General features: G+C 42.3%; 1 protein-coding gene across 2 annotated transcripts in view; it reads left to right on the forward strand.

The window, feature by feature from the left end:
- Positions 1-3166: 3166 nt before the first annotated feature.
- Commd10 (COMM domain containing 10) overlaps positions 3167-23518 on the forward strand; it is a 133583-nt gene continuing 113231 nt past the window's right edge. The window contains exons 1-4 of one of the 2 annotated variants that reach the window (XM_063277471.1): positions 3167-3310; positions 4861-4951; positions 7533-7643; positions 11471-11626. In XM_063277471.1, the coding sequence (XP_063133541.1) occupies positions 3270-3310; positions 4861-4951; positions 7533-7643; positions 11471-11626 (399 nt within the window). In that variant the 5' untranslated portion in view covers positions 3167-3269. The remainder of the gene's footprint in view (positions 3311-4860; positions 4952-7532; positions 7644-11470; positions 11627-23518) is intronic. The other variant, NM_001004276.1, reaches the window with a different exon arrangement.

A 23518-nucleotide genomic window follows, 5' to 3' on the forward strand; every position in this document is an offset into this window, starting at 1 on the left:
GAAATTAGCCTACTTTACAAGACACCAAAAATATAAATCATGCCTATTGGAGGGAGGGAGTGTCAGTAGACAAAAGAGTCCTGAGAAAGAGACTTTGTAAAAGAAGAGACTGCAGGACCAGGTTCGTAGAACGAAGGGTAGGTTCCCAGGAAAGATGGAGGTGATGCTACATTTCCTTTCAATAGGAGATAGAAACTGTTTGGGCAGCTTGTGTTGTGCACCTTTGATTCCAGCACTCAAAAGGCAGAGGCAGGTGAATTTCTATGAGATCAAGGACATCCTGGTCTATAAAGTGAGTTCCAGGACAGCCAGGGCTACATAGAGAAACACTGTCTGGAAAAACAAACAAACAAGAAAAAAAAAAGAAGGAAGGAAGAAAGGGAGGGAGGGAGAGACTGAGAGGGAGGGCGGGGGAGACTTGTTGGAGAATTTTAGGGGCAGGGATTCTGAAAGTGAGCAGTTCTGGTTCTTGTCTGTGGTTCTGTCCTGACCAGACAGGAATGCCAGAAGTATTTGGAGGCTCCAGTTTTCTGGTCTGGTTGGTATTAGTTACTTTCCTCACTGCTGTACCAAAATGCCGGATCAAATCAACTTAAAGAAGAAAGGGTTTATTCTGGCTTATTCCAGAGGAAGTCAGTTATAGCCAAAAAGGCACAGTGGCAGGAGCACATGTAGCTTGGTCACGCTGTGTCTACAGACAGGAGTGATGAATGCTGGTGCCAAGTTTGCATTATCCTTTTTAATGCAGTACAGGACCCTGCCTGAGGAATGGCGCTGCCCATGAAAGCTGGGTATTCCCACTTAATATACCTCGATCCTCCTCCAGAGACATGGGAGGGGAGTGGAGGGCAGTGTGGGTGGGGCACAGAGTGGGTCATGGAGGAAGACTAGGGCAGGACATAGGTTTGTCTCTGGGGTAAGTTTAGAGTCTGTCAAGTTGACAGTATTAGCCATCACACAGTTGGATAATATCGCTTTGTATTTTGCTCCCCCATCTTTACTTCTTCTCCACTCTCATCCCCACGTTTCTGGAATTACCTCTAACAAGGTACAGGTACTAGTGTGTAGGTAACTGTGCTTGTTTCTCAGAGAACTGTGGCTAACACAGAAGGTAGAAATGTAGACCTGAAGTAGGAAACTGGAAAACCTTCGCTGCACTTAGGAGAGCTGGGTATCTGCAATAGATTAGTGGTAGCGGGCCTGGCCTCTGCATCCATCCTGAGCTGGCCTGACTAGTTTAGAGGGCAGGGGTAAAGGGTGGGGGTGGAATCTCGACTCCAGTCAGTCCTTGCACTGCAGCAAGCGGTCCCAAGTAGACAACTTTAAGGACCTTCTCATGGACTTATGTCGTACACCAGATGGTGCAAAGACTGCTTAGGGGTGAAATTATGCACAACATCACTTTATATCAGTAGGTGATCAGTCATTTACAGAAAGAATTGGTGTGATAGACCATTGAGACTGGCAAGGACTCTCTCTGGAGGTCTGTGCTTTGTACTACTCTTGGGAGAGAGTCTCTCAAAGGTACAGACCACATACCTTAGTCCTCATCACAGTCTAGGGAAGCAGACATCGTCATCTCCAGATTTCAGATCAGGCGCAGGAAGGTGTGTGAGGTTACACAGAATCCAGATTTGAGCCTCCTTCACTAAATAAAGCTCCAGCTGTGTTTTTCAAGACAGTCAAGGAAGGGCTGACATTCACAAGGGATTTGAAACAGTTTTAGTTGATTAGTGACTTTGCCTCAGCAATGAATCAAGACATTAGCGAATGCTTTAAAGGCTGAGGAGAAATTGGACCCCTCTAAAGTTGTGCCAGGTAAGGCAATCTGTGTTTGGATCGTACACCCGTAATTAGGTAGATTCACACACATCTTTTTCAGATATGCATAAATTGGGGGAGTGTGTAGAGTGTTGTGGAACTAAATGTATTTGTATGTGTTCAACATACTGTATAATTGACTCAATTATCCATGTGGGGATTATTCACTTTTAATTTGCAATCTGGCTTCTCTCAGTTACAGTGTTGTTCGGTTGCTCCAGGAATGCCAATGAATTTAAATAATAATTTAAGTAAAACATAATTAGGAAGGAAAATTAAATTTGATCTTTTGCCAGCTCTTGAACAGTCTACTATTGAAATGTAACTCTAATCCATGGGCTGTCTTCATTTTTCTATGCCTTTCACTCTTACAGGACACCATCTTTCTCACCATAATCTTAAAAATAAACAACCCTCCTAACATTTAATGGCTACCCATTTATTTACAGATAGTGCACAGAGCCAAAGCCTCTCATAGAAGTAGTTTCTAGCATTACTTCCAGCCTCTCTTTGACCCCAGTCAAATACTTCTACTCCTCAACCTTTGCTCTGGGGACAACCTCAACTCTGCCGACTTAGGAAGCTTTCAAATCTTCCAGCCCTACCCACTGTCGCTTCCAGGTCTTAACACACTCCACTGTTTTTTTCTTAAGGCAGAAGAAGGTGTTTGTAATAAAGCATGTTCTCCTTTCTCTCTTGTGAGAAACAACTATACAGTTCTCGGTGAGTTTGCTTCCTTCTATGCTATGCTGGACCCCAAAGAGCATCTCCACGACGAATACGTGTACATATTAATTGATGATAATAACGTAAAGTGCAGGGTTTTTGGTATTTTGTCTGTTCGAAGCTCCAGTGACTGGTTCAATGCTAAGTAAGCAGTAGGCTCTCAATGAACCCACTGTGGAAGGAATTAGACCACTATGTTCAAGGGCAGAACTCTGCTCTGCAGAAAACTCTTGGGGTGCAGACACAGGGGGTGGAGATGGGGGTGGGTCAGTGGCACAAGAGTTGGCAGCATAATCTCTTCTGACGGTACGCCCTTTGGCCCATTTCTCCGTCCGCAGACGCCTTGGATTTTGTTTAAACCCTGCGTAAACCTGAAAAAAAAATGTAAATGCATTATGCACTACATGTGCGTGCATGCCCAGCCATGTATAAACGTAGATAAAACGCACACATAAACACACAGGCCTAGCCAGGGATGCAGATGTAGAAATAAAAAAATATGTACAGTTCCAATTTTGAAATGGTCGGAAGGTAGAAAGGAGCACCATGACCCCTCTTCCTTTCTGGACCACGTACAAGCCTTCTGAAATGAAGCACATGGTAGACCGAAGTCGCAAACCTGCCGGGCGGCAAGACTTGGCCCTTCCGGGTTTCCGTCAGGCGCGCCGTGATTGGCTGGATTCTGCACAGCTGACAGTCGCGCGGGCGAGGGAGCTTCAAGAATGGCGGCGTCCGCGGCGCTGATCCTACCCCAGAGCCCCAGGTAGCGGTCAGGCTGAGCGCCCAGCCACGCGGGGGTGACCTGTCAGGGAGGGAGCGGGGTTGCTGCCACCGCCTGCTGCTGTGGTGCGGCTGGCCAGGCTCACGAGCCGGAGCGGAGCTGCGGAGGGTCTTGTTGGGGCTCAGAGGAGGGCGTGGGCGGGCGTGAAGGAAGGCTTGGGTGGGCGTGGAGAAAGGAGTGGGCGTGGCGTGGGGAGGAGTGCTTCCAGTCTGGAGTGATTCCTTCCTCTTGGAGCTTGCAGTGCTGGCTGCTTCTCTTCTGTAGCTGAGATAGTGACTTTGTAGCACAGGTGGAAGTTGATAGACGCCACCTAAATTCTGTCCACTCTCTTGGGAAAAGACTTCCTGCTTTTAGTTATTTCAGACCTGATGATAGTGAGAAAGGCTCACGCTGGTACTACGGAGTGATTAACAAGGGTAATTTATAAATAAAACGTGTTAATAGCCCTTTGAAACCGAGGTCCGATAGTTTAGGCATTAGTGACTTACTTATCCAGTTTTGGCGTATTCAGTATATGCAGTTATGCCTACCACACAATTTCAAAATGGTTATTCCAAGTGACGCAGGTTTTAAACGCCGTTGATAGTGTTGCCATTTATGTAGTTTTTATTTATTTATTTTGGGCGTGTTAGGTTAGGGTGATATAAAGCCCAGTTTTAAAGTTTTGTGGTTTTTTTTTTTTTTTTTTTTTTTTTTTTTTTTTTTTGCGGGGGTGGGGAGCAGGGAGTGGAGCAGTTCTTACTGTGTTGCCTAGCCTAGCCTCAAACTCGTGGACCCAAGAACCCTTACCCTCCCAACAAGTTGGCTCTATTGGTTGTCCTACCACACCTTGCTGAGATTTCCCCCATTAGAACAAAATTATTCCATGAAAAAACCCGACTCATTCTGTGGGGGCAGAAGAAACATTCGTGCATGTAGGCAAATATTGAAAGTTGAACACAACACTCCTGCATTGGAAGAAGACAGTTGGTATTGTAACGTTTTTCCTTTTTTCCCTGGATCTGATACCCACTTCTTATCTTCAAGCCCATGTCCTGGGGGATGCACACCACGAAGGTATACTCGGTATATGCACAGTTATGCTCACCAAACACTTTGAAATTGGTTATCCCAAGCGACACAGGTTTTCTTCAAATAACTGAATTTCAAATAAGTATGTATTATCTTTCCCCTCCCCTCACGGATACTTGCCCCATTGTCCTTTATGGTTTTGGTGTAGTGGCCTCATTTGCTGTTTTGCAAAGTTGTATTTTGGATTAGGTCGTAGCTTGCGTTTTCACTGCTAAACCACTGCTGTTCCTGACTGGGTAGATGCCACAAGTACTTTGCTTGGGAAAAGAAAACTTATCAGATGTACTCCTTAACAGGAGTGCTTTGGGTAGAGCCTCCTTGGGAGATGCTCACTGATTGACCAACTGTCCTTCACGCCACTTTATCTCACTGAAAGGGCATAGCTACCAGGGTAGTTGAAATAAAAATGTACAGACGACGATGGCAAATACACGTAAAACTCACTTTGAAACTCTGTTTAGCATGAAGAAAGCAGTGCCGCTGATAAATGCAATAGACACAGGAAGATTCCCACGACTTCTCAGCCGGATTCTTCAAAAGCTCCACCTGAAGGTTTGCATTTCTGTGTTCCCGTGGCTTGTGACTTCTTGATTCTGTGAAACATTATGCTAGTATATGAAGAATTGTGAGAAATATTGTTCTCTAATGGGTTCTTGGGAACTCTAGATCTGTAGAAGTTTGGTGATATTCTTTGGTCAGAAGCTTGGGAGACTTTGTATTCTGTACATAACTAAAATAAATGGAGCTTTGTAGAACGCTCTGCATGCTAATGTTCAGGTCATACATTGAAGGGTTTGACTTGGGAATTGTTTTCCTTTGGCATGTTCTGTGGAACATGCTTTGGGGAAATGCTGGTTTCATTCTTCCTGGTAGTTCAGGCTGCAGAGGTGGTGAAGAACACCTACAGAAGCCAGGCAGTTCTGGTGCATGCCTTCAACCTCAGCACTTGGGAGGCAGAGGCAGGTGGGTCTCAGAGTTTGAGGCCTACCTGGTCCAGTATAGCCAGGGCTACACAGAGAAACCCTGTCTTGAACCCCCATTCTTCCCTGCCAAGAAATAGCACATACTACTGTTACAGAAGACCTGTGTTTGGTTCCAAGCACCCAGCTAGTGGCTCATAACCACCTGTCACTCCAGATCCAGGGGTCTGATTCTTTCTTCTGGCTTTCTTGGGTTCTTGTACGCATACGGTGCATGTAAACATAACCAGGCACACGTGCATACATATATAAATGATAAATCTTAAAAAAATGCAGTCAAGATTTCTTCTCACATAGTATTTAATATCTGATTTTTCTCCTTTTATTTCAAGCATATAGTTGGTTTGGCTATGTAGATGCTTGGTAACTAATTCATTATTTGGTGACCAGTTTAACTTAACATTCTTTATTGGTTTGTAAAACTGCACTGACCATCTTTATGGGACACATGCTAAGTGTTCTGCATGTTTCTAGGCACAAACATTTAGTTCTAGCCAAGACTCTTACCTTCCCTTTATTAGCAAGGAGACAGCCCCAAACTCATTGTCTATTCCCCCGAATTGTCTCTCAGATTCAAATTTTCCACATTGTTTTATTTCAGATCCTTCTTGCTTCCTGGCTTTAGTATCTGTCTCTCATCATCTTTTTGGTTTTGATCTTTTTTTAACATTTATGTATTTCTATTTTTTAAAAAAAATGAGTGTTTTGTTGCATGGGTACCACATGTTTTCTTGGTTCCCATAGCGGCCAGAAGAGTGCATTGAATCCCCTGGAGCTGGAGTTAGAGATGGTTGTAAACTGCCTTATGAGTTGCTGGGAACAGAACATGTCTTTTGCAAGAGCAGCAAGCACTCTTAGTCACCAAGCCAACCTTCCAGCCCCTGATTGATTCCTAATAATACCATTACAGTAACGTTTCCAAATGTTTTTCTCTTTTTAAAAGTCAATCATATTTTAACAGCATCTAGAGACATCAGTGAGTGTCCCTTATCACATGGAGAAAACTTAGAATCCTTAACACTGTGCGAGATGCATTAGACTATGGCAGTGGCCTACATTCTCCTTCCTTTCCACTTGCAGCCTCAGTGGATGGTGTTCGTTTCTACGCTGTGCTAGGCCTTTTTCAGCTCTGTGTTGTGCATGCATTCTTGTCCTCGCTTCCAAAGCTTTTGTTCTCTGCTTCACTGAGAGAATATCACTGTGTCGTAAGAATGTAGTGGTCCCACTCTCAAGCTTTGTGAGATTCTCTTCTCTGTGCCTTCAGAACATTTGCTTGGTTCTCAGCTCACTTTAGCGCTGCATTGCCAGCACTTATTTCACAGTCAGGAGACGACCAAACCCTAAACTCTGAGACCCATGCCATTCTCATCGTGGAGTTCCCTTCCCGACTTGTTCAGTATACACTTGGTATGTAGTCACTTTGGGAGTTAATGCAAAACAACATAGGACCTCCAAGTTCCTGCCTACGGTAAATTTGTGACGTAGATGATGAGTCAGGAGGAATCACAGTAATAGGAACAGTCTGTGGCATGCCTCATCTTACAGGTCAACAGTCTGCATTGGGAAAAGCTGAGGGAAGTTGCACAAACTTTTGTCGCTGAGAACTTAGAAACATGTTTGTGGCCTCTGATCTTCAAAAATAGTGGTTACAATTCATCTAATGAAGAATCCTCTGTGATTGACCCCATGGGGGAAATTTTAGGCCCCCATATGAAATCTGTGGATGTAACTGCTGTGGGCTTCACTCTGTAGAGCCACCTGTCTAGGGTCTTGACCAGGCCTGTAAGAAATAGCAAGACAGACTAGTGAGGGTCAGGTGGGGAATGTCACTGTGATAGGGTGAGTAGGCAGTTTCAAGAAGTGACTGCTCATTATGAGATGAAATGAGAAATTAAGAAAACCAGATGTAAGAAATATATAGTATGGGTGTCTAAACTTAAAACAAAAACCTCCCGCTCCTCAGCCCAGAGTCCCATCGATCAGTCAGGTCACCACAAAGGGTTTGCTTTATTTCTTACAGTTGTCTAGAATGCATGTTGTAATGTAGAGTATAAGCACACAAGTTTCCTTTCAGGGCAGCCTCTTCTTCTCCTGTATGAGGGACTGAGTCTTCTGAGTGTGTGCTCTATGATGACTGAATGCTGTGTTTGTAGGCCGAGAGCAGTTTCAGTGAAGAAGAGGAAGAAAAACTTCAGGCTGCGTTCTCTCTAGAGAAACAAGAACTTCACCTGGTTCTGGAGACAATATCATTTGTTTTGGAACAGGTATTTTTATTGCTTCAAATTTCCTGCTTACTGCATACTTTTATTACTTTAATATTTGTGGCTTTCTATATATTTATATAGCTACATAAGATGGATATTTTAATCAAGAGTTTCAATTACTAAAACATTTTAGAACGCCTGGCTTCTTCCCATAGTACTTCATTCTGCAAAAATAAACATGATACAGTAGTAGTTAAAGCTTCCCTATGAAATGAGCCTTCATCTGGCTTTAAGTCATTGTTTCTTGGTATACCCATAAAAGTGAGCATTTTCCATTTGTGAAGTTGAACAGGTGATTGGGTGGCATGCACTTGGTTAGGATGATTCAGAAAAGAAATAATGTCTTTTTTTTTTTTTTTACTTTTGAATTTCCTTCCTATACCGTTTCTTCTCAAGATTCATTCCATGATTTTTAGGCCTGTAAGTCCTATCACTGCAGCCCACTTCGCTTAGTCCTGTAGCCATCCCTTATTTGTGTGGTTTTTGATCATTACGGTAGGGCACATTGCTAGTCTTTCATTATTCCACACACATCAGTTTGTTTCCATCACTAGACTTTGAATGTATTGTGGGCCAGGATCTTATTTTTTCGCACTTCTTTTATAAGCTTAGCTTAAAAGAGCTGAGCTTAAAATAGATTTTTAGTAAATTCCTATCAGCTTATTAAATAGGATACTCCTGAAATAAAAGGTTCAGTAGTACTGCAGTTTCATGGACGTTGTAGAGAACAGGTACTATTAGGACAAGCTGTCAGGCAGCTGCTGCCACCTTATGGAGATTGTGGATGGAATTTGTTACCACGAGAGATTTCCTGAAGAAACAGCTTTAGGAAGGATTTATTTTGGTTACAGTTTGATTCCAGGGAGGAGGGATGAGAAGACATGGGAGCAGTTCCTGTCCGTGATGTAGGAATGTAAGCCATACCATTCCTATTTCTGCACATCAAGAAGTGCAGAACTTGCCCTGTGGTTGGAGCTGGGCTCTCACAAATGTGCCTGCTTTCCAGTGACCCAGTTAGGACCCACTTCCTAAAGGTTCCACAGCATCTCCAAACAGCCACCAGCCTGGGACTAAGCCTTTAAACATACTAGCCTAAAGGGGAACACTTCACTCTGAAACGGTAACATTCCACCCTTTGCCTCCATACTCTCTTTGCATCTCATAATGAAATAAGAATTTAGTTTAAATTCAGACATCCTCATAAACACTCTTCAGAGATCCCAAGACCAAATCCGTTCTGAAACACAGAACAGTCTTTTAGCTACGAGCCCTGGTAAAACAAACAAACAAACAAACAAACAAACAAACAAACATCAAGTTACATGTTTTTAATGTACAGAGTAAGTATTCCATTTTAAAAGGTAGCATTCCATGGAAAGACCAGCACACATCAGGGAAACACCGAGCTCTGCAGTTTTTTGTCTAGCATCTGTAGCTAACATGGCCTGATGTGGATTCCAAGGGGCATTACACAGCCCTGTGGCACAATGGGCATCTGTCTTGGCCTGGCTTCATTTGGTGCCTGCAGCTTTTTCCCATGGGTGCCACATATTTCTGGTATTCAGATGCTCCTGTCTCTATTGCACCTTTGGGTTCATCTTTGCAACATCATGAACAGCCCAGTCAGGCACTCTGGTGTCTCACTGCTACACATTGTCTGACATCATTAGTTTTCTAGAACCTGGAAGTCTCCATAATGTTATAAGTCCTGCATTCTGCATAGCTGCAGACCCAGCACTGTGTAGATGCAGCTCTCAGTTCCTGCCGAAAGGTTGAGATGTAGCTTAGCATCCATTTATGACAGCTGCAGCATCTTTTGTGTGGGGACAGTAACCCAGGCAACCGTTTTCCAGCTGTTAGCCCTGGAGCGGTCTCTGTTTAGGCACTCTGTTTTTCTCTCTCCTTTCAGATGAATGGCTTTCAGTGTTATGCCCTAGAGCCTTCAGTGGGTAGTATCTTCTTCCCAGTGCTTCATTCCCGTTGTCCCAGTGTGAAGTGTAAAGTGCCAGGTTTTCCTTCATCTCATTATTTTCCTTAGCGATCAGTACCTCTGTGTCTGCATCCACTGTGCCTGCCCTGCCTTTAATTCTGTGTTCCAGCTTTTTTCTTGTCCTTTTTTATTTCTTTTCCTTTTACCTTCCAATACCTGGTTAAAGGCAGTGAGCAGTAACCATGCCATAGAGTATGTACTGCCTTCACATTTCCTCAACCAAACATATTAGTCCATTATCTTTTGTGTCTGCATGTGTCTGTGTACCTTGTGTGTGTCTGGTGCCCTCAAAGTCCAGAAAAGGATATGGAGCTAGAGTTACAGACAGTTGTGAGCTGCTATGTAGGGACTGGGAACTGAATCTAGGACCTCTGGAAGAGCAGCCAGTGCTCTTAAACTGCTGAGCTCTCTATTCAGCCCGGAGTCCACTATTTTTTTAATTTAGCCTCACTCAAAACTTCAGGACGCATGTAGAATGTAGTCACACGATATGTCAGAATGTCACAGGAATGACTTCTAGCTCCGCTTCTGATCATCCTTATTTCTCCCTGAAACCTCTTGAGCATTACCTTCCCTGTCAGCATCTCTATCAGAATCAGCCTCATGTTCTTCCTAGAGTATTCGGGATCTTTTCTAGCCTGTGGCTCCAAATTCTTTCACTTATATTCCACTCATATGCGAACTACAAAGGCCTATAAGCAGGGTCAGGCTTATCCCAGTAATAGGCACACTCCATATACCAGTTTTCTCTCTTATTTGTTGTTATTATGACCAAATACATGACCCAGAGTAGGAAAGGTTTATTTTGGTTCATGGGATTTTAGGGGTACAATCCATTTTGGGAAGCATGGAGGTGGGAGCGACTTGTGACTGGGGTGATGGGAACATGCAGCCACTGGTGATTTGCATCAACAGTTAGGAAGCAGAGAGCTCAGGCCTAATTAGGGCCAGGCTGTAACCCATAATGCCCTTCTCTAGTTAGGTCCCATGTTAAAAGGTTCCAGTCTTCCAAAGAGAGTGCCGCCCGCTTGGACTAAGTGCTCAGGCTCATGAACCCGTGGAAGACACTTCATATTCACACCTTAATGTGGGATATCATGAAGCGATGGCTGGTGCTTAAGCTTGGTGAAGCATCAGTAGAAAAAAACGGTAGTTTAACAGAACAGCCCAGGGGTTCGTGGGAAAGTTGTTCTCAATTCGTGTAGGGAACAGAACAGATATTGTTAAAATTATTTAATTTCTTTATTAAGTGTAACTTTAGTTGGTAGATAAAGGTAGCTTTAAGGATTCTTTAGGAAAAGTTTATTTGCTGTGACCATTGTAAACTTTAAAGTGATTAAATGAAATAAATGGAATAAAACTTTACTAAGTAATTTTGGTGTTATTTAAACCACAGGCAAAATAAAACATTTAGCCTGAAGAAGTTAGGCCTACTGACTGAACTTTAGCTGTTGGTTTTGTATATTAATAGAACTGTTGAAAATGCCTGTGAGAGTTCCGCGAAGTCTTTTTGATTTAAATAGTTTTAATGCTGAGACTGGAGATACAGATGGCTCAGAAGTTAAGAGCACTTACTGCTCTTGCAGAGAACTGAAATTCAGCTTCCAGCATCTGCTTCAGGCTGCTTAAAAGCACTGTAATGCCAGCATCAGGAACTCAATGCCTCTGGCTTTCACAGCCCAGAATATACTCTTATTCACAAGCAGTCGCACAGACAGACAGACAGACACACACACACACACACAGAGTACTTAATTTGCTTTAAATACATATGCACTACTTACAGCCAAGTCTGTATGTGAACCTGAGGATGTGTGTACTTCCCTGTCTTTGGCAGGCAGTGTATCACAACGTGAAGCCAGCGGTCCTGCAGCAGCAACTGGAGACCATTCATCTTACACAGGACAAAGCAGAAGCATTTGCCAATGCCTGGTCGACTATGGGTCACGAAACAGTTGAGAAGTTCAGGCAGAGGATCCTGGGCCCTCTCAAGGTACAGGACATGCTGTCCCAAACATATTTCTCAAAAAATTATAGCACCCGTCTTAAAAATGATAATATTTTTGTTAAGAGGTAAAGTAAGGTAAAAAGTCAAATCGAATATCCCTGTTCAATCTTTTCTTCATATTAGCATATTTGTTACCACAACATGATTTAATTTTGACAGTTTAAAATATGCCTTTGTCATTTAAGAGTAGGAATGAGTCAGTATCCTTACGCCCTCTAGTGATCTCTGTTCCCAAGTGAGACTTACTGTTAACACTTACCGAGTCATATTCTTGCTTGTTTTTGTGGATACATTCATGCCTAGCAGAGCCCCTTACACCATGGGTGCTGACTTTACCATGTGTCAGCTCCCGTAAAACAAGCACCGGCAGAACAGTAAACTCAGCGTCACAAGGCGCTCTGCTAACCGGCCCTCACAGAGCAGATAGGTGGGCAGACTGCCTTTCCCTATACATTCTCCGTATTACTTTGATCTTCTGATGTGCAAACAGCTTTGTGTTCCCAGGGTAAATCTTCTGCATCATCCTTTTAATATGCAGCTGGTTTGACTTGCTGGTATTTGGCTAAAGGTTTGTCCACCTGTTTATGACACATCTGAGATGGGCTGGGAGCTGCTCCTCTGCCTCCCAGGAACTTCTCTGCAAGATCGGCATTGCTCAGCATTGGCAGAGGTGCGCTGGGTCAGCAGTCACAGACTTTGCAGCCCTTTGTGGTGCATTAGGTTTGTGGTGCTGTCTTGTGTTTTTAGCTTACTTTCACCTAGTCCACAGTTTTGATGTCTTTTTATGTACTTGTGCATATGTATTCTGTGGTAAGGTGTCTGGATATTTTGCTTAACTGTACTCCACACTAGAGAAGACAGAGATGCAGCTTTCACTGTATTCCAGGCATGATCCTACAGAAACGCATTTTTTTTTCAGTCTTAGTGTATAAGAGGTACTTGCTTGCCTTCCCTTGCGTCCCCTTAGGTTGGAATTGAATTCTAACTGAAGTTCTAATTCTCAGTGTGATGTTCAGTGTGATGTGTGATGCTCTGTGTGCTGTGTGATTGGACAGTGTCTCTGCCGGTCTGTAGCTGTCTTTCTTTTTTCTGTAATGGCACGTCCCACACAGCTCACGCTTTAGTTATTATGTTGGTGCTCCAAATATCATTTGGTCTGTTCTTGGTCCATGCTTAGTTTTGTGCCCAAGTGTGCCTAAGTCTTTTGTTCCTCATCAGTGTATTATACAGTGTTGACGCTTGCATGTAAGTCTGAGACCCATGTTGAACAACATCTCGGTAAGGTGCAAGGTGCAGGCTGACGGCCGTGTTTTCTGTTCTTGGTGCCCCTCAGTGCCAGTGTTGTCACTATGGACATTTATCTTCTCGTCTCCACATTGCCCACACCCTCTGTCAAACGTCATTTCATGTATTGTCTAAGTCTTTTGGTGAATTCTGTGATTCTTTTGATCTATTTGTCTATTCTAGAATTCTTCCGCCTTAAGCTGGAGCTTTGTAATAAGAAGGCCAGGTGTGTTTCAAGCCGTTAATCACAAGACTCAGTAGGCAGAGGCAGTCAGATCACTGTGAATTTGAGGCTAGCCTGACCTACATAGTGAGTTCCAGGATTGCCAGAGCTATATACAGAGTGATCTGCACTCCACCGCCTCCCAATTGGTGTGAGTGGAGCTGGAGAGATTGTTTGCAGTAAAGAGTGCTTGCTGCTGTTTCAAAGGGCCCAGGTTCTACTTTCAGCACCATGCCAGGGGGCTCACAGAAGCCGCTATCTGCAGCTTCCTGGGATGGCATCCCTCTGCTGGCCTCTGCAGGCCCCTACACACACACACACACACACACACACACACACACACATGGACACATACACAATCAGAGCTTGATGGCTTTGTTCTCACTTTCATATTTTCTTTGGGTATTTTAGTTTCTTATATTTACATATACATTTGAAGAATTCACTTTCATTATCTACAAACAATCCTGCTGGCATATCGATTAAGATTGTATTTGATTTAATGATGAATTGGTAGAGGAATAAATTCTTAGTAGTATGGTATAAATTTCTCCATTTATTAATCTCTTCTTTGATTTCTTTGGCAGTGTTCTTTATTTTTATCACAGAGCCTGTGCATATTTTGTTGTTTTATAGCTAAGTATTTTTTTCTGTTTCTAAAACTGTTATAAATATGCTATTTTTAAAACATTGGTTCAGTTGTTTACTGTTAGATACTAGAAATAGTCTAATTAATTCCTTAGAAATAGTTTTTGTGATAACAGAGATTGAACCCAAGGCCTCCTGAGAGTGAGTAGGCCCTCCATGACATGACTTCACTAATTAGGGATTAGAGCTTTTTAAAAACAGATTTCTTTCAATTATTTTCAAATACATTTCTTGTAATTGTTTTTGCATAGATATTTAAAGTATTTGTGAATAGAGACTTTTTCCCACAATCTGCACAGCTCCCACACTTCTTTTGTTTTTAATCTATGTAACTTGCATGTGTGCATGTGTGTGTGAATGTTAGGTCGTGTTGGGTGTTTCCCTCAATCTCACCCCTAACCCTGACACACACCTTATGTTTTGGAATGGAGTCTCTTTGTAGGACCTGGAACTCACTGATTCAAGTAGACTGGGATGGCCAGTGAACCTCTTGTGTCAGCTGGTTTCTGTCATGCTGCTCTTGACGTTATAGATGTAGTCAGTGTTTCCATGCCGAGGATCTGAACTCAGGTCTTCGTGCTTGCTTAGCAGTCCCTTTACTGACTCAGCCATCTCTGCAGTCCCCCTCTGCTTTATTTTCTTGGCTTCTTGGTTGACATGTTCCCAGTTTGGGGGGGAAAACACTGACTCTCACTAAATATTACCCCCAGTGTCTACAGATGTTCCCTGTTGTTTCCGTCTGAGTTCCCCTCTGTGTCTGGTTGTCCTTCTGTCCTCTTGAGTTTCTGCCTGGGTTTTCATCCTTTCCGTTTCTTTGTTTACCTCCCTCCTGTACATATTTCAGTCTTCCATTTTGTTTGCCTGAAATTCTTTCTTCTTTTAAACGCTGCATTTGGAGACTCTTCTTTTACTATTCCAGTTTAGCTTTTGATTTCCTTCCGTGTTACAGTGTCTGCTTCCACAGCTTCCAGTGCTGTCTGTGCTGCTCACCTGTAGGAGGCTCTAGCTGGGAGGTAGTTCTCAGTGACCCCAGCAGCTGCCTTCAGAAGAGTATTCTTTTCTCCCCCAGGTAGTGATAAGTTCAGATGCTGTTTAAGAATTAAATAACCAGTTGTCGTAGGAAATTGGAAATTGGGAAAAAGAAACTTGAGGGCTGGGTGTTGTGATGTGTTATCCCAGCAGCTTGGGAGTCTGAGGGAGGAAGGTCACAAATTGATGACGTCCAGGACATGGATGTAATGTGGTAAAATGGACACTGAGAGAATGAAGTTGGGAAGCCTGGAAGAAACTGGAAAGAGTAGATTGTGTTTTGCCAGTGTATGTGTATGTACCATGTGTATGACTGGTGTCAGCAGAGGTCAGAGGAGGGCATTGGATCTCCTGGAACATGAGTTACAGTTGAGCCTTCATGCGAGTCTGGAGTACTGAACTACTGAGCCTTCTCTTCATTCCCCAAGTTACCTTTTAACGATTAAATAATATTTCCCTGTGATTCTCTGTTGTCCCACTGGCAGACACTTAGATTGTTAGTGCGTCTTGGCATTGTGAACAGGGCTGCAGTGAACATGAGCATGCAGGTTTCAATTTCATCTCTTTTGGTTATTTACTTAGCCTGGATCCATGTTTCATTTGGTAGTTCTATTTTCAAGTCACTTTTCCTTAACTAAATTTGTCTTTGACCGTTTCGTATGTATACATAATGCATAGTGACCACTCTGTGTTACATCTTCCCTTGTTTCCCCCTGCCCTCAGATACTCCTGTCTTCCCACAGAGCTCGTCCTTATGTACGTACGTACCTATTCATTTTGTTTTGTGACCTACTGGGTTTTACCAGAGCTATCTGTGTGACCATGGGTTTGGATCTTTCCTCTGTAGGTTGGTGGCTACACAGCTGATAACAATGATTGCAGCTCCCAGAATCCATCAATGGCAGTTTTCACTGTTTTGAGGAACACCCCTGCTGTTTTCAGTAATGGATGAACCAATTTACATTTGTAGTGTCAGTGTGAGGGGAATTGTGTGCCTGGTACTCACAGGGATCCAGAAAAGGGTGTCAGATCCCCTTTGACTGGAGTTACAGATGGTTGTGGGTGGTGAGAATTCAACTGGGGTCCTGTAGAAGAGCAGCTAGTCCTCCTAAATACTGAGTTGTCTCTCCTGCCCCCGTAGGTGTCTTCTTGATAACAGCTGTGGTAGTTTGAATAGGTTTGACCCTCATAGTCTCGTGTTTGAATGCTTGGCCTGTTGCAAGTGGCACTTTGAGGAGATGGGGCCTTGTTGGAGTGGGCGTGGCCTTGTTGGAGTAGGGGTAGCCTTGTTGGAGGAGATGTGTTACTAGGGGTGGGCTTTGAGGTTTCCTGTGCTTAAGCTCTACCCAGTACAGAATCCTAGTTTCCTCCTGGCTGCCTACAGAAGGCAGTCTTAGTTTCCTCTTGGCTGTCAAGATGTAGAACCTCTTGGTTTCTCCAGCACCATGTCTGCCTGCAGGCTGCCATGCTTTCTACCATGATCACAGACTAAACCTCTGGAACTGTCAGCCAGCTCCAGTTAAATGTTGTCCTTTGTAAGAGTTGCCTTGGTCATGGCCTGGTGTCTCTTCACAGCAACGAATCCCTCACTAAGACAGCAGCTTACTAACATGTTGAGGTGACACTCCTCTCCAGCTTTGTTTGGTATATTCCTGGTGTGTGACACTAAGCACCTTTGCCATGCCTGTTGGTAGGTTCTGTTTAAAAAAAACTTTATCCATTTTTAATTTTTGTTAAGATTTATTTTTATTTTTAAACTTTGTATGCATGTGTGTACACATGAGTGTTAATGAGTGTGTGTTTGTGCACATGTGTGTGTTTATGGGCCTGTGCACTTCAGTGTCAAAGCCTGAGGGGGCCAGAAGAGGGAGTCAGGTGTCGTGGAGCTAGAGTCGTAGGTGCTTTGAGCAGATTGATATGGAAGGATTGGAAACCTAACTCAGTTCCTCTGGAAAAGCAGCAAGTGCTCTCAAGTGCTGAGTCACGTCTCCAGCCTGCTCTACCCACTTTAAAAACTGGATTGCTATTTTGTCAACCCTTTTTTGAATCCTTTTATTTTTTTGAACACTTATCAGATAATATGATGTTTTTCTGTTTTGCACCTTGCTGCTCAAGGGCTTTGAGTTTAGCACAATCACAGTTGCTTTTTCTCTGTGACCTTTGCTTTTGCTTTTGTATTCTAAGAACTACTGCCAGAGCATTGCAGAAGTTTTCCCCCTGAACATTCATTATACCTGGTATTTAGGTATTTAAATGATTGAAAATTAATTTTTGCATATGATGTAAGAGCCCAGTTTGTGTTCTTATGCATAGCCAGTTTCCTCTACCATTTGATAAGGAGACTGCATTTTCCTATTGTGTGTGCTTGGTGTCCTTCTCAAAGATAAATTGAGAAGCAGTTGAAAGACATAGTGGGAAAGCAGCTCTCTTTACGTCTTTATTATTTAGATCTGGGAAGTTGTCGAGAGTACTGAGAAACCATCAGAATCATCTTTTCCAGCACTTTATTGCAAGTTTTCAGTTCTGTCTCCTCACCTTTCAAAAGCACTGTCTTAATCTCTTGGAGACGACATTACTGCTGCTTATCTGGCTTTGTGTTCTTGCCTCTTATCTTATTCTTGCCTCTGTCTGTCAGCAGGGCTTTCCAACATTGTCCTAATGCTATGTGATCATAACCACAGAAAATGAGCATTATTTTTAATTTTATTCATTAATTTTTATCTAGAATCCCTTAATATATTTGAACCATATTAAAAGTAAAAACCATTGTGTCAAATGTTTTTACCAATAATAACTTTGTTTCTGAAACTTTTTTTTGAGGCACTGTTCTTAAATTGTGTTTTTGTATTTTTTTCTAAAATACCTTTAAAAAGTAAGGTAATGGAAATGTCTAGAAGGCCAATTATAAGTCCTCCCAAAGTAGCTTGTGCATTGATCTCTCTTCTTAAGAGAGAGTTTATGTATTGGGGAGTTTTTAAGTATAAGTTTAACTCTTGTTTGTTTTGAATGTTCACAGTGTGCTCAATGTGATTTTTCTTTTGTCAAGCACAGCTTCCTCTTTTCATTTCACCATTGACATACAGATTTTTTTGAAATATATAGCCATTGTGATATATGATGAACTTTTATTGTCTTTATACAGGTTTTGCCTGCATTTAAAAATAGATGGTCCAGGTTTCTTTTTTCTAAGATAGTAATATCTCTAAACACTAAAATAATTCCCTTTAAGCCATTACAAGATTTGTTGTATTAACTATAACAGTCAATTGTTTATTTCATTGTTGAATACCTGTTTTTACTTAGGATATTTTCATTTATTTGTTGAGAATTATATACATACATAAAATGCATTTTGATCTTAGCTACCCTCTTTCCTCCCTCTTAGTCTAACATGGCCTCCTTCCAACTTCATGCTCTTTAATTAAAGGAAAGAAAAAAACCCGCCGAGTCCAGTTAATTCCACCTGTGTGTGTATGGGGCCATCCATATGGGCAACCTACCTACCTAATGGCCGCATCCTTTTAGAAAAACGACTCTTTCTCCTGTACCAGCCAACAATTACCTAGGGATAGGGCCTTATGACCCCCTTCCTCATCCATGCTACAACTTTGCTGGCTTGTTCTTCTGTAGGCCTTGTGCAGGTAACCACAGCTGATTTGAATTGACGAATGCAGTAGTAACATCCTGTCCAAAAGACAACATTTCCCAGCACTCCTTGCTGTTCTCTGGCTTTTAGCTTACCTTTGTGATGTTCCCTGAGCCTTTGGATGGAGGACTTGATATAGACATTCCATTTATGGATGAGCACACAGTCTCTTATTTTAGCATTTGTCCCAGTTATGATTCTACTATACTGACCTCTGCCCACTGATTCTCTGGCCAAGGTTAAGAGCACCACAAAGCTATGGTTATAAACATAATTCTTTAGAAGAAGGGTTAACATCATTGATTAAGAAAACAGCAACAGGGGTTGGGGATTTAGCTCAGTGGTAGAGCGCTTGCCTAGCAAGCGCAAGGCCCTGGGTTCGGTCCCCAGCTCCGGAAAAAAAAAAAAAAAAAGAAAAGAAAACAGCAACAATAGATTCCCCTCTAAGGCCCATGGTCTCTGTGGTCATGAAATTAGGCATGAAATCTTCCCTATGGAGCAGACCACAAATCTAACCAGAAAGCAGTTTGTTAGCCTTTTAATGGCCGTGCCGCTAGTGTGCCAGGTCAGTACTGTAGCACCTAGGGTTCCACATTGGATAAGACTATTGATGTCTTTTCCCTTCCAGTGGCACTGGAAAGCTAGCTTGGAGGGAGAAAGCTTCCCAGGTAGTGAGAGATCTATCTCTCAATGACCTGAAAGCAAAGGAGTGTGTGGAGTCTTCAGCATTATAGTCTTACAATCTAGTTATGGTGGGTGACCAAGAGCAGTAGCAATAGCTTGTGTTGTTTGAGGCCTCCCTGATCAGCAAGTCATAGTGAGAGAGCCTATGTTTGCAACTGAGAGTTTTGTTTAATAACATATAACTCCTGGGAGGAGCATTCTCTACCCATGCAGATGCTCTTCTCTTTTACTGAGAATTTACTTTAGAATTTGCTTTTCCTTCTGCTGGGTTGCCTTGCCCAGCCTTGATATGATATGCCTGGTTTTAGTGTGACTTGATATGCCATATTTGGTTGATATCCCTGGGAGGCCTGCTCTTTTCTGAAGGGAAACAGCTGATTGAGAGAGAGGAGAATTGGTGGGGAGGAACTGGGAAGAGTGGAGGGAGAGGAAACTGCAGTAATGTAATATAAGAGAGAAAAATAAAAAAAAAATAGAGCTTGACATTTTATAATTTATATTTTGCATATTGTTACTTTAATATTTTTATTGCATCTCCTTTGGCTTTCAAAGAATAGATGAATAGTTTTATGATAAAGGGGACAGAGTATTTTCAGCATCTAAGTTTTTAAACACAGTGTCACTGTAATTGCATACATGTCTATGGTCTTTCAGGATTTAAATGCCTCTTAGCTTTATTGTCCTTATTTATGAGCGAGGTACTTTTGTAATCATATGCACAGCCAACTCAGATTACTGCCTCTATTACTTAAGTCATTGGCATGCAATTAAATAAAAGGCATAATTTTTCTAGGTGTTTGAATTCATTGAGTATGAGGTTCTGAGATACTCTGCTATATATATTTAAGCTTGTTTTTACAGAAATATAACTTTCTTGCAATAAAATTGAGGGATGTGAAATATTGAACTGGTGAGTTTCAGCACTTCTGTATACTCAGTCACCCCTGTATACTCAGTCACCCCTGTATACTCAGTCACCCCTGTATACTCAGTCACCCCTGTATACTCAGTCACCCCTGTATACTCAGTCACCCCTGTATACTCAGTCACCCCTGTATACTCAGTCACCCCTGTATACTCAGTCACCCCTGTATACTCCTCAGTCACCTCTATATACTCAGTCACCCCTGTATACTCAGTACCCCTGTATACTCAGTCACCTCTGTATACTCTGTAAAACAGATATCATGTATTCATCAGCCAGGTGTCTAGGTTATCTCAGTCTCTCCACTCTCACCCTCTCTATCTTTTTAAGAGAATCTGTGACTGGCCTGGAACTAGCTGTGTGGACCAAGCTGACCTGAACTCACAGGGATCCACCTGCTCTGCCTCCTGAGTGCTGGGACTGAAGATGTGTACCAGTGTACCCCAGTATACCAAGTGTCCTCTTCTTCTTGATTATATTGCTGTAGCTTATTTCTGTGTGATATTGGAGTATATATAAACAGACTTGTATAACACGTATTAACTTAGTGACAGTGACACCTTCTTGGATTGTCTGGTTTGCTGTAGGTATTAGTTGTTCTTTTATTGCTAAGTAACAGTCCACTGATTAAAAGTCACAGTTTGTTTCTATTTGCAGATGTTGGGGCAGTCACAGTTCTATGTCCTTAAGAGTAACGCTGCTATGAACATTTCTGGACAAGTATTTCTTTAAAAAGTGTCTTTATTTGTTGATAACTTTATATACAACATATTTTGATCATGTTTCTCTCCCCATTTTCCCCCCAACTCCTCCAAGATCCACCCCTCTACTCTTAATTTTGTGTCCTGTTTTTGCTTTTGTTGTTTTAATGATCCATTGAGTCCAGTTTGTCCTGCCCATGTACTCATAAGTGTGGGGCTATTCACAGGATCATGGTTGGCCTACAGAGGGTAACACCCTTAAAGAAAAGTGATTCTCCTAGGAGCCCTCATGTGTCCACAACTCCTTAGATAAGGGTGGAGAGTTGTGAACCCTCTCCTGCTCTACCATAATGCTGACTGGCTTGATCTTATGCAGATATTGTTCAAGCAACCACAACTGCTGTGAGTTCATGAGTACCCAAGTTCTGTTAGAGCTAGAAGACACTGTTGTGCTCCAGGCCTGACGTCTGTCTGCCTTTTCCTCAATGTTGTCCTGAGCCTTGGGATGGCGGTGTGTGGTATAGATGGGATAGCAGTGTGCAGTATAGATGTACCATTTGTGGCTGAACACCTCACTCATGCTTATTCTCTGCACTTTGATCAGTTGTGAGCATTCACCACTATCTCTACAGGAAGAAACTTCTTGAATCTACTGAGGATATTAATTTAATGTTATGTTTGTTACTTTGTTCATTTATCAGAATAACCATTGTAGCTTTATGTCTGGGGCCTATGAGCTCCTCAGTCATGGGTTTTGGCTGGACTTACAGTACCAGATATGTGTTTGTTTTTGCATAGAAGGTTTAAATCCATTTAGAAAAATGGTTGGCTACTCCCCGGGTATTCATGCCACTATTGCACTCGTGGGCAATCCTGTCATGGTGGTCTCTATTGCAGTTCACAGAGTTCACTAGCCAGGTAAGACTGTTGGTATTTTTTCTCCGCCTAGCAGCTTGCACAGCAACTTTCAGTACTATGAAAGCCATCAGACAAGAATAGTCCTCATTAGTGTCAATTTGATTTTTCCATGACATGTGATCAATGAATGTGGTGTCTTGAGCAGTAGGGGCTTGCCACATGTTCTTGTGCACAGTCAAAAGCAATGGCAACAGCCTAGGTTGTTTTGATGCCCTATACCTGGCCCTGGGCTTTGTATTTGTCAACTTATGGCTTCTGGGATGAGCATCATTCCTAGTGTACGGTAACTTCAGTTAGTGGACGAATTGTCTTATGGATCTATGTTTCTATGACTATCTAGGATCCAGGAATGGGATCACATTAAGCCCAAAACTCTGAAACGTTCTGTTAGATTATTAGCCACCCCATACTACAAGGATTAGAGAAAGTCAGAAATGTGAACTTCTCTACTCTATGGTTCCCTTCTAAGAGTCAGAATCCTTTTATCTTTATTTTTTAAGTAAATTCCTCCTGATTTCTGCCTGTGGCTATTCATTTTCCTCTGCCTTCAAATTATTACAGAAAAATATTCTTCCTGGAGGTTATAATTTTTGTCTTTAAGACATTTTTTCTTGTTTTGCAAAACAGGGTTTTTCTGTAGTCCTGGCTGTTGTGGAACTCACTCTGTAGACCAGGCTGCCCTAAACTCAGAGATCTGCCTGCTTCTGCCTCCCAATTGCTGGGATTAAAGGCTGTGTGTACGGATTTTAATGTAACAGGAACTACTTCTCAGCCTTTACTAGCTCAGAATACCAACAGTGTTAACGATTGTTGTAAACTGTCGTAATGAATTTGCTCCTTTTCTGTCAGAAATCCATGAATGGTTTCTGTGTTTCTTATGATAGAATTCATTTCTTACAGTTGCCTGTGTGACCTGTAGCCTCCCTCAGTCTTTCACTGCTGATACCTCTCACCTGGCTCACTCTGAATCCCTCTGTTCTCTGCCTCAGAGGCTCTTCTACTGGACTGGGCATCCATACGGCTGTCTCCTTTACCATTGTCAGATCTAGGTTTATGGTGACATTTATTATAGACTCTCATAACTGGAAGAACCTTCTACTGATGCTTAGCTCTTTTTGTACCAGGTTACTTTATATTTTACCTGTTTACTTTTGAAATTGTTTGCTTCTGACCTCTAAAACAAACTCCACAAGGACAGAGCAGGGACAGAGCAGTGTGACTGCTGTTCTCATTGCTGTAGTTCTACTGTTGTAGTGGCCTCTGGAAGGGAGCAGAGGTTGTTGAGTGAACAAAACCCTTCAGTCACCAATTATGCTATTTTAAAATTCAGGCTGTCTGCTTTTCTTTCTTAGAGGTTTTTTTTTTTTAACTTTAAATTTTCATGTATTTTATAAACTCTGTGTATGTTTTGTGTGTGTGTGTGTGTGTGTGTGTGTGTGTGTGTGTGAGAGAGAGAGAGAGAGAGAGAGAGAGAGAGAGAGAGAGAGAGAGAGAGAGAGAGATTGATTGGTGCTATGGCCCTTGAATCTTTTTTTTTTTTTCTCGGAGCTGGGGACCGAACCAGGGCCTTGCGCTTCCGAGGCAAGCGCTCTACCATTGAGCTAAATCCCCAACCCTATGGCCCTTGAATCTTGTTAGAATCCTAAATTCTAGATATTTAAAACTTTGTCTTTAAAATTGAGAGTATAGGAGGAGTTCTTTAAGCTTGAGAGAGGGGAGTTCTTCTAGGGATCAAAAATGTGATGGATTTTGCTTTTGATACAGCAGTGAATTTAAAGGGTTTTAATTTAAGAGACCTTTAATCAGTCTTATTCGGAGA

This window comes from Rattus norvegicus, chromosome 18 (assembly GCF_036323735.1).
Source record: "Rattus norvegicus strain BN/NHsdMcwi chromosome 18, GRCr8, whole genome shotgun sequence".
Lineage (NCBI taxonomy): Eukaryota > Metazoa > Chordata > Mammalia > Rodentia > Muridae > Rattus > Rattus norvegicus.